The 12085-nt window shown below is 40.5% G+C and overlaps 1 protein-coding gene across 2 annotated transcripts in view; it reads right to left on the bottom strand.

Moving 5' to 3' along the window:
* Positions 1 to 12085, bottom strand: part of grin2bb (glutamate receptor, ionotropic, N-methyl D-aspartate 2B, genome duplicate b) — a 103766-nt gene that overhangs the window by 31720 nt on the left and 59961 nt on the right. For both annotated transcript variants that reach the window (XM_089006597.1, XM_089006598.1), the window contains exons 4-6: positions 8889 to 9032; positions 5785 to 6055; positions 3907 to 4099 (exon numbers count right to left, since the gene is read on the bottom strand). In XM_089006597.1, the coding sequence (XP_088862723.1) occupies positions 3907 to 4099; positions 5785 to 6055; positions 8889 to 9032 (608 nt within the window). The remainder of the gene's footprint in view (positions 1 to 3906; positions 4100 to 5784; positions 6056 to 8888; positions 9033 to 12085) is intronic.

Here is a 12085-nt window from a genome sequence, read left to right as displayed (position 1 = left end):
GTTACAAATCAGTTCATGGAAAGACAACTCATAAAAAGGTCTATGTTCTGTTGGTTTATGGTTGTTGGTGCTAGTACCGTGGGACACCCAGGGGACTGGTATTTAAATCAAGAAGACCGTGTTTTACTAATGTATCATTTAAAGGACAACCGACGTCACTTTTTTGTTTGCAATCGATTAAAGAATTTATTTCATGCCATTTTGAGGCAACATTGGGGAGAAACGGATCACCAGACGGGACTTTTGATCTACCGTCCACCCCGCCTGGAGGTCGGGACCAGAGACGTGAACCAGATACGAGGAAGGACCAAATCGGGGGCTTGGATTCTTGAATATACATGGAGTACACCTTTAAATCTGGGCTCCCCAGTCTCAGTCTTTTGTCTCTCTTACTGATTTGTGGGCACATGAATATTTTCTGAGTCAGGTAGCTGAGACCCAGAATACTGTATTATATCAAATTGTTAGGAATAAATAATCTGTGAGCAATTTGCTGGCTTTTTTGGTCATCCCTCTCACAAGGAACATGCCAATTGTTAGGTTACAACGTTGCACAATGAGATAAATATTTAATTGCGTTCATAATTGTTACAATTTTAAAAGTAACATTAGCTTGTTATATTCTAACCTAACACTACACTATCTACCTCCCTACCTACTCATCTACACATTCAGTAAGAGTCCAAAAACACACATTTTTGACAAATTGTTAATCATCACATAGCAAGGTAGTGTGTCAGCCGTCACATTCGCCTAAATATACACACAGAATCAACAAATTACCATCATAATTAATAACGCATCGAAACACCTCTTTCGCTGAACTTTCCTCGCACAAAAAGCCCTCGGCGCCTCATCTACACCCACTTGAAGCACATTTTCTCATTCCATCATTCTCTCCGTCGGGCCCCGAGACAACATTGCAGATCTCTCTATTACTTTATCTCATTAATATTACAAGATCTGTACTTAGCGTGGATATGTCGGAGCGTGCAACTGGCTCGTTCCGTGTGTATTTAATGGGTATGTAGATGCGCTGCGTGCGCCCAGAAGGTCAAGCAGCCGCCTAAATTCATATGTGACTGAATGACTCACAGGAGCCTCCCGTTTTCGTCCATCACCGCTGACAGGAAGGCACGTTAATACGTTCTGCATGCGGCCCGCTGTGGCCTGTAGCTATCCTCCCGCACTGCGCGCAGACATATGGCCTTATTATTGCTTTCGTCTCTCGGGGTGAATGTGTGCCTTAGCATTCTGTGTGGCGCAACACTTGAAATACCACTTTTAATTGCATGCGAATTTTGGCTGCAACATAAAAAAACACACACACAAAAAATACAGAAATTAAATGATCTTGTCTAAAGTTCACGCGAAAACATAATTCTATACATGTGGTTGAAGAAATCTCTTTTTATTTGTCTTTTCCACCAAATGTGCTTGTCCCGCAGCGGAAGGTGAAAAGAATGAAGCGCTAAAACATTCGCCGTGAATTTAAACTGGGATGAATTATTGAAGAGCCACGCTCCTGCTTTTCTGTAATGTGCCAAAAGGCAAAACAAGGATGTTCACGGGAGGAGAACAAAGAATGCTTTTTGTCTCCCAGTAAGTGTTTTTTTATCTGCAGTTAAAAGGTTTCGTTTTGCTGCTTAACACACTCTCCTTGGGTGTGGTGTCTGTGCGCTTGCGTGTTTGTATGAAAGGTCTTGATGAAGTGCATGCGCGTGGTTGCTGCGGCACCGCATCGATTTTTCACTCCGCTTCCGGCAATGAAAGTCCAACTATGATTAATTTCTGCCGGGCTTCGACTCAAATTCCTAAGATTTCACCTGTTATTGGACATCTTACATTCGTGCTTCATGCAGGACGATGACAGCTGTCATCAGGATGAAACATCTATCAACTTTTCCATATATAAGATGCACCACATTTTAAGGCGCACCTTCAACAAATAAAATATTTTAAAACCTATCCATATATAAAGCGCATTGGATTATATGGCACATTGTCAGCTTTTGAATCAGAATGAAGGCTTTTAGATGCACCTTATATTGCAGAAAATACGGTAGTCTGTGTGTTCATCCCACAAATCATCACATTGAGACTCACGTCACATATGGTGTGGCATGTGGTCATGTGATAATTTTCCAGACTGAGGAAAATGAACATACCGTACTAGCCGCCGTACAAGCTTTCAACCCTGCGGTTTATGCAACGATGCGGCCAATTTATGGATTTTTTTACTAACGGCCGCCATGGGGCGCTCGAGCACTAAAGGTAAGCCCGAATATAAGTGCAGAGGAAGACGCAAGTTTAAAGGACAACCGACGTCTCGAGACAAGTTGTGTCCATAATGTGTAAAATGGCTTCAAATGACTTCTACTGAGCGTATTTTACAAAGATTCCACAGCATATAGCTATATTTTACGTTTTAAGACTCGCGCTGAATATTCAGGAAGTCTTATTTTTGAGTTGGTGAGGAGTCCGTACGTGACGTCACCAAAGGACCACCCTTCACCGTAAAAATGACGCATTGTAGCGGTGCTTCCATCACGTCAATGTATTTTGCTGTACCTGTTTGGTCTGAGGACCTCGTGTCGCACCCAAAAGTCGCCAGGAGGCCAGAAGAGGGCGTCCAAGCGCCATATAAGGAATTTATCAGCCTGTGGAAACGGAGGTGGCCACAGGAGGTCGCCATTTTGTGCCTCTTTTTTTTGTGTGAGAGATTTTCCCCCATTGTTTCCTCAAAATGGCAAAAATAAATTATTTAATCGATCGCAAACATGTATGCTTTCCTCTTGAGAATTATTTGAATCCTATTCATAACTGGATGTGTAATAAGAAAGCATATTCTCTGAATCTGAAGCCATTGTTTTGATTCACTAGCAATGCAAGACGTCTTGGCGTGACGTCACGAACCGGGGGCGGGACTTTCTGAAAATGCCCAATTCGCAGCTCAATTTTTTGCAGATTTTGCACACTTTAAGTCAATGTTATTGGTGTTTTGCATTTGACTACTATACTGCGTGTTTTGGGTATTTTCGATGCTATAAAACGTTTTTCTGGTATCAGTTAAACAAAAAAGTGACATCGGTTGTCCTTTAATGTGGCCCTCCGAATTGAATGGGAGGCTTGTGTAACCAGAGGCGAGAATTTGTTAACCAAAACTGGCTGTATGCGAAGAGCAACTTGTGGAGCAGTGTGGAAAAAAATCAACCATCACCAACACAGGTTTCGAAAAGCTGGTCTCCTCCGTGACGGAGAGGACAGCACTAGCTTGGGAGTGAATTTACCTCAGGATGAAAGTGACACTTAATGCGACAACGAAAGAGAGAATGGGAGTGTGTAGCGAGGAATATCTGTCACTATTCCAATCCGACACACAGGAGGAAGATGAGGACGGCTCTCAGTGACTTGCTATGTTTTTGTAGCCAGCCCTGTTAGTGAGTTCTAACGTGTTTCTTCCGTGTCTCAGTGACTTTACCGACATGTTTTTTTAAGCAGCCCTGTTTGGGCTGTGTTGGTACCGTAATGCTTGTTGTTTTGCTGCCGCTTAACAAGCACTGTTTTGAAACAAAAGTTAAGGTATACTATTAAAACTTTTTTTCTGTGTACCGTCTTTCTTTATAAACATCTCATGTTTCAATTTGAGCACATCCGGTTTACAGACAGGCACGGTTTATTTAGTTACAATTTTTTTCTTTCACAGTGTAGTGGGTGAGGCTAATAATCAGGTGTTCTCTGTAGTCCGGAAATTACGGTAATTCGTTAGATCAAACCAAATTGTGCAAAGGAAATAAAAATTGATCGTTCATTGTGCATTTCTTGCTCATCATTTTTTTTTCTTCCAAATTGCCCATTTAAACTAACCATCCCCAAATTTTTGCATACAATCAAATCCTTGCCCACCTGAGTATTTCCTTGGAGTGACCAGTGTTGATATTCTTCTTGTCGGGGGTCCCGAAGCAGCTGGATTTTATCAGGGTATGAGGCCCGCGATCCAGTATCATGGTAGATGTTGCCGTGGCAATGACGGCGACTGCATCGCGCACCCTGGCTTCAATGTTGTAATCCCACTCATCATATGACACCGAGATTAGTCCTGCGTGGGACGGAAGAGGAAGTGGTAGAGATGGATTCATCCATCATGACAATGATTGACAACACCGTTTAATATTTCATTTTAGAATGACCTGTATGAAGAGTTTGTACTCTTCATGTACTATGTACCAAAATACTAATAACCAAAATAGGTGCATTTGATTCGATGCAAGCAAATAAATAAATACACAATAAAAACAAATACATAACTAAATAAATAAGGAATAAATAAAGGATAAATAAAGAAATAACAAATAAATAACTAAATAAATAAATAAAACCAAATAAATAACTAAATAAAACCAGATAAATAAATACAGAAAAACCAAATGAGTAAAAAAAATAAATACATAAAATCAGATAAATATATACAAGCCAAATAAATACATAAATACAAAAATAAACATGTAGATAAATAAATACATACATAAATTAATAGATAAATAACTAGATGAATAAATAAATAAATAGGAAAAAAGAATTGGTTCAATTACAATACAGCCAATTGGACACATGCAGCAAAAACATATACAAACAACGTAGCAGGGTCCCCGAAAAATTTAAATGCGAGTCTAGGAAGAAGTGTCTTCTTTTCCTTTCGGCTTTTCCCTTCAAGGGGTCGCCATAGCAAATCAGTGTCCTCCATCTTTATAGGTTTGATCCACATGTTTGTTTTGGCCAAGCTTTTACGTCGGATGCCCTTCCTGACACATGACAGGAAATTAACGAAAAACTGTGAACTGCACTCTATGGAACCAAAGCTTTAATATGTTACTATGTATTATTAATATGGTAATATGTATATACACACATACTAGATCTTTTTACCCTCTCAAGAGGAACACACAAATGAAAAACTGTCAACATGGAAACTGTGGTTCAGCCCTCAGCTCATTTTGTTATGCTTGGCCATCCAAGCATAAGGAACGACTGATGTCGGCACGCATCTCTATCTCACCAATAAACCAGAGCGTTTTGGTGGTTATGATCCTTGGCTGGTTTGCATTTTACAGTAAAGACGTTTGTCCGCAGGAGACCAGAGTACTTGGAGAAAACCCACCCAGTCACGGGAAGAACATGCAAACTCCACACAAGGAGGCCGGACAGTGGATCAAACCCACATCCTCTGCACTGTGAGGCTTAGGCGCTATCCCCAATATTTGTCCTATTTTTGGATTGTCACATATTTTTTTTTCCTGTGATTACTGCCATTGGTCTAAGCTAACACATTTAATTGAATCTCGGCTGACCTCTCAGATTTGTCTGTGAGAAAAGGCTTCAACGGTGAGTAAAGATGTGTTGGGGGAATGTGTGCAATTAATAGATAAGGTCCGTGAGCGTGGCCAGCAGCAGAGTTAAAGGCAACTGACAAGCAATAGAAATTAATGAAGCAGCGCCTTCTGTGAAAACGTCTGTAAACTTTCTCTGCCTCCATGATTCTCTTTTAAATGTTATCATTGCCCATATTATACTTATAAAGGACATACGCAGTAGACATCGCCATTTTTTTCCAACTTTAATATGAATGTAGAGTCACGATTACAGATGATTCTATGTGGTCAGCAGAAAACGTAAAAGTACGACTCTACTTTAATTTCCTGCACACATCAGAGGATAAAACGTAACAGAAACCATTCATAAATAAAGATGACAGTTGAGCGGACATGATGAGGGGGGTATGCTCACCTGTGGGGAACAGAGAAGGCACGTGGTCCGCATCTCCGGCGACCAAGGAAGGAACGATCCACGTGAAGCCGTAACCGGTGAGTCCCACAGAATGAGCCACCTCGAAAATGGTGCTGGCCTCCTCCTTTGTGCAGTAAAGCAGGATGACGGGACTCTGCAGTTTCTTCAGCTGGTTCTGGATTTTGGAGTCACCGTCGTCCACTGACATATCCAGCAGGAGAACTTCCTCCAGCTCCCAGCCCACAAAGCTATTGTCGATGGTACTGCGGACCTTGACGGATAAAGAGAGATCAAAAGGCATAACGTGAACACTGCAAGTCCCTGTTCCGGCAGCCTCATGTCTCGCAACTGCTAACAGACCCTGTTCCTGCATCACACGAGGTGGCTGCATCCATGGATATCCACGCCACGGATGACATTTGCATTTATGCGGCACTTTATTCTCAAGGGTTTCACCCACCTTCCTTTGCCATCGAAGATGTTTAGGGCCAACGATTTTTAAAAAATGGCAAGATTCTCACTTTTACCTCAGAATTTTAAGTTCATTCTCAGAATTCTGACTTAATAATAACACATTTGATTTATAAGCGCCTTTCAAAACTCTCAAGGACACTTTACAGTCACAGGATATTTTTTTTCTGCGGGTGAGCAGCGGCAGCCACACGCGCCAGCGTTCACTCAACACCGAAGTATCTCAGAATTCTGATTTTTATCTAATAATTCTTACTTTAATATAAGAATTCGGATTTTATTCTCAGAATTCTGACCTTAATCTCAGAATTCTGATTTAAATCTCAGAATATCAGAATTCCGATTTTTATCTAAGAATTCTTACTTTAATGTAAGAATTCTTACATTAAAGTAAGACTTGAAGACTTTATTCTCGGAATTATAACTAAAGAATTCTGAGATTAAAGTCAAAATTCTGCCTTTAAAGTCAGAATTCTGAGATTAAGGTCAGAATTCTGAGAATAACATCAGAATTCTTAGAAAAAAATCTGAATTCTGAGATTAACGTCAGAATTCTGAGAATAAAGTCAGAATTCTGAGAATAAAGTCATAATTCATAGATCAAAGTAAGAATTTTTAGATAAAAAGCAGAACTCTGAGGTTAAAGTCAATTCTGAGAATAAAGTTAGAATTCTGTGCAATAAACCAGAATTCTGAGATTAAAGTAAAAAATTCTGACTTTAAAATCAGAATTCTGAGATTGAAATAAGAATTCTGTGAAAAGAATTCTTAAAGTAAGAATTCTTAGAACAATCTGAATACTGAGATTAACGTCAATATCCTGACTTTAAAATCAGAATTCTGAGAATCAAGTCACACTTCTTAGATTATAGTAAGGATTTAAAAAAACAGATTCTGGTTCAATTCAGATTAAAGTCAAAATTCTGAGATTAAAGTCAAAATTCTGACTTTAAAGTCAGAATTCCGAGATACAAGTGAGAATCTTGCCAACTTTATTATTACTTTTCTTCATTTCTCCTAATTATCTTCCGTACTTTGCAACTGTACAAGTTTGGTAAACATGCAGTGAGGACATGCGACCTCTGTCATTTACAACTTCGAGCTTGCGTGGATCGTTAAATCCTAATGTCTCTATGTTTCGTTTCTGTATCTTGTTGTTTTAATTGGTGTGCAGTTTTGCAAAGGCCATTTATTTAATGAAAGCGTGTTCGGATAAAAGTTATGCTTATTCTTTATGGAGCAATCAGAACTACAATTAAATTGTGGCCCTGATGAAAAAAAAGAGACGAGCTAATCATCCTTTTTATCCAGAGAGTCTCTATGTTCCTCTTCTATTAATAGAAGAGGAAACTTCTGTGGAGTTCTGAGAGAACTGCTCCTCCTTATACGATCAAGGAACTTCTACTGTTAGGGTAATTCGCCATACAAACATCTCTAAACATCGCTCTGTAATCTTTGTTTACATTTTGAACTTCCTCGTATGTCATATCCTGCCTTCCTTTACACGATGTCGCACTTTTAGTACGTCACATCCTGTCGCGTCATTGCTATGCACCGCATAAATACTCCTGCAGCCCGTTCATCTCTCTCTCTCTCTCCATGCGCTCCCTCCTCCGTCCGCACCACAATGCCCGTGCTCTCCAAATTAAATCAACTTTCTGTTCAAGTCCTGGCTCCCTGATGATTTAACCATCGATCTCCATCAACACCCGTCGAAGCAATGAACCAAGGGCGAACGATAAAAAATAACCCAACATCTACCTTATCCTCAATGGATGTCGATCGATCTCCAATCAATTTGTGCACACGTGCAATTCTGATCAATCCAGCCGCAAATTGAAATCCAATGTGATGTCATGTTTTTAACGTCACTAAAACAGAATAAATAAACACCATGTGGAATGGTGAGCTGACAAAACCCGACGGAAAGTCTAATTTTTTGTTTTCCATGAGGATCAAGTGTGCAGCTGGTGTTGTGCATAACTGAGGATCTCAAAGTATCGCCTAGAAAGTCTTTGCTTGGCCCGAGAGATAAGGAGCCTCCAGCCTCAGTGAGCAGCTCCATTTAGAATAAATAAATAAATAAATGTTCACCCGCTCTGCTTATTTTTCCATGAAAGCAATCAGAATATGGTACATGCGCTCCATTTATATCAGTCTGCTAACGTTTATCTATATTCAAAGCTTGAAATTATAGTTTGGAGGCCGAATGATCGGGTCCTCCACTTTGGCTGTCTTTTTATGGAGCCGCTTCATCGTTTCTATTCAGATATTACAAAATAGGGTTTGGTGGGGTTGAAAAATAGCACGCGCGTTTACACACTTCAGCAGATTCTACAGCTGAGGGGGAACACGTTCAGTTGAAAGCACCACTAATGTGCTCCAAAGCGACATATAATAAGAGCTAAGTGAATCTCTTAACTCCAAAGTAAATGTTCTTTCGATGAAATAATATTCCTCACTGACCTCAGCTTGTCCTGAACTGATGTTCATTTCTAAAGGCAGCTCATTCACTCTGATGATAATGTTGCAGACAGGTGGTACAACCACCAACTGTGTTGGCGCCTCACGCTTCGACAAACGACAGCGCATACGTGATACAGACACTAGCAAGCTAACGACTGTTTAGTCACCTTATTGACAAAGTCCTGGTAGCCCGGGTAATAGGTGGTCACGATGGAGAAGATGTACCAGTCATACTCCTCCATGATATTCAACATGACCGAGGCCTGCTGTTCGATGGACGGGCCGAACTGGAAAAACATAGAGTTGTCGTCCTGGAAACGAGAGAGACAGAGCCAATTAGCCGACAAAGTCAAACAGCGAGAGAAGGGGAAGTAAAAGACGGATAATTAAGACACATGCCCAGTGGCTCTGAGCCTCGGAAACAAATGTAGCTTGGAGTTGTTGTCATGTTAAGGAAATATATTTGTCGTATTTTAGAAATGACACTGTAAGGCAGCATTTCTAAAACTTTGTGGAGCTAAGGCACATATCTCCCGGGATAATACATCACAAAATGTTTACAATTGTTTACGTTAATGATGATTTATAGTACAGAGCTTCCCCACTTTATAAACGAGATACTTTCCGAGCGGTCGTTCGTAAGGTGAATTTGATCGTAATGCTATATTTTGTATGGAATGTATGTAAACACTGAAGGGGGAGTATAAAACACAGGCGGTCTAACAGTCGTAAAATGAATCCACACCTACTGCAGTACGACGACATATATCCTTGGGTCTTCAGTAAACCATTACTGAATGCTGGCACCTAATTACCGATTTACGCGCCATTACTTTTTGTTATGCACTGCGTGTTCCTGGAGCGTCAACTGGGAAGAGGGATTTCCTTCCCGCCCACATACTCTACGCAGCCAATGGTAAAGTAGCACTTCGGATCGGGGCCTGTTCTCGGAGGCAACAATTCACCATAGCCGGGCGCCGATTGGTCAGCCATGGTGTCCGTCACGTAATAATCCAGGCCTTGAAACCTCTACTGCGTTTGTGTAGCGTGCGTGTGCGTGAAGCACAGTACGCAGCCAATCACAAGTGAGCTTGTCCGGAAAAAAGGCACGCAACATAAAATCTAATTTACGGCATCTTTTTCCGAACATTTTTCGACATACTGTATCTGCAAAAATGTTCATAGTTAGCGTAACGTCGTCACTCGGATGTTCGTATTGTCACAAATGTACTTAATCTTAAATCTGGGTCTGTTTCGGTGAGCAGATAGATACACTCGTTGAAATTGAAGAAAAGACACCCACGGAGATCTTAATTATTCTTGTGCTGTAACATATTGTTTGCAATCAGCCTATTTGTGTTCTTCAGGTGGTGTGCCATAATTTTACCCTAGTTTTCTTTTTTCACATTTCAGGCACACATTTTATACATATTATATATTCTCAGTCTTGGCAGTGGCAGAGCTTTTTATTGAGGACAAATAACATATTTGTTTATCTATCAATGCCAGCGAAATAGAGCGATAGGAAGGAAAAAAATTAAAGACTGAAAGCAGCTTAAAGCAGAAAATACAATGAACGTGTGTGTCTACCTCGTAGTTTAAAAAATGGGAGCTGAATCTATCCTTGCGTCCTGCTCTTGAAAGGTTTAAATATTCAACACAGAGCGGATGGAAAGGATTCAAGGTGCAGGCATGCAGTTGAGATTGTGTACATGTAAAAAGCTTTTATTTTCTAGCATTCACACACAACACATTTGTTTCTTTAGTACTTGTGAAACCTTTTATTTAGAGTGGTACCTCCACTTCGGGAATGAACTGGTTTTGGATTTCTTTTTTTAACGAGAATTTTTTCAAGTCGAGCCACGTTTTCCATATAAATGCTCTAATCTGTTCCAAACTCCCCAAAATTCAGACATCAATGTTTTCCAAAGCATAAAATGCCTCTAAATAAGTAACAAAGACATGTACATATTACAAATTATATTGCTGCATAGAGTTGTGCATAATGTTAAATTAAAAAAATATATAAAAACACAAAATAATGGTTACTTAGTTTAGAACTGTGTCCTAATTGTTTTCTTCCCTCTGTAGTTCATTTTCTTTCTTAGAAGAGAATGGAATTTTGTAAAAAAAAAAAAAAAAGTGAAGTGCAGGCATGCAATTGAGATTGTGTATATGTAAAAAGCTTTTATTTTCTAGCACTCCAGATGTTACGATGGCCCGGCAGCCTTCAACGGGTGTTGTGGAGACAGGATCATAATGCCGCTGACACCAGATGTGTCACTTCTGACACTTCCACGGGGGCAGTAACTTAAATAATCCCCAATAGCGTGACTTCCGTCGGCAGTTAGGACAAGACAAATATGATTTTTTAAAATGGATTTTAAAACACCACATGCATTCTCACTCATGACAACACTTATTTTTGTCCCCAACTCTCAATGAGTCTGGGGGTGCAATAATGCATGAACCCCCTGGGATTCGTCCCAGAGGAGCCAATGTACTTTTTGAGACATTTATGTTTGTCGGTGTACCGTAAAACTTCTCTGGTGTGAAAAAAAAGCACCATGGCTCAATATAAAAATTAGCAAAAAGAGTCTGAGCAAGCCTGATGCTCATTCCAACCACAGCAAATGCCATTCTCCAAGGTATGACTTCATCTCCAAGCTCCTTGATTCTTTTTACAGTTGCCTCAAGATATTGTGAAGAATAACAGCAAAAAATCCAAGGTCAGAACTCAAATGGGCACAAATATTTGAGCACGATGAGATGTCATCAAAAGAAAAAAAAGTAAACCCCTAAAGTCGATAATCTGTAGTTATCGTCACCAAGGCAATTGCGGAAGCAGTATTTGCATCAATAGGACTGCGAAGCTGCCATATTAAGGTCACATCACTTTATATTGTCAACACGAGCTTTACAAGTTTTACAACAGGCCTCCGTGAAGGGATTTCTCCAACAAGATCGAGTGTGAAAAGAACGAAGCGCCGCCTGGTGCTTTTGAATCAGGGCAGGGTCAGCCATCCGTGTCAAAAGCGCCAAGCGACCCATCGGGATGTGGCGAGTCGAGATGGATTATTCATGAGGTATAAGTGACTGGAAGCGACATAGCAGTGGGGCTGTAATGAGAGCGGCATCGTGTCAGGGGTCCTCTGTGTGACAGGGGGTGACGGACGAGTGGAGCGACAACACCGACCGCTGTGTTTTCTTTGCTGTTCGGCTCACGGTGGACGCACACCGCTTCTTGGTGGAGTGTACTTAGGAAGACATACTCCACATATGCTAAGTGGAGAAGGGTCTACATTGGTTCGCTCGGGCTTTTGTTTGCGGGCACTTCAATATCAAAACAGGACAATGAAGCACT

This window comes from Hippocampus bargibanti, linkage group LG10 (assembly GCF_051943395.1).
Source record: "Hippocampus bargibanti isolate YZ-2025 linkage group LG10, ASM5194339v1, whole genome shotgun sequence".
NCBI classification, from domain to species: domain Eukaryota; kingdom Metazoa; phylum Chordata; class Actinopteri; order Syngnathiformes; family Syngnathidae; genus Hippocampus; species Hippocampus bargibanti.
The sequence above is the reverse complement of the archived record's forward strand: the minus strand, read 5'-3'. Positions and strand labels throughout refer to the sequence as shown.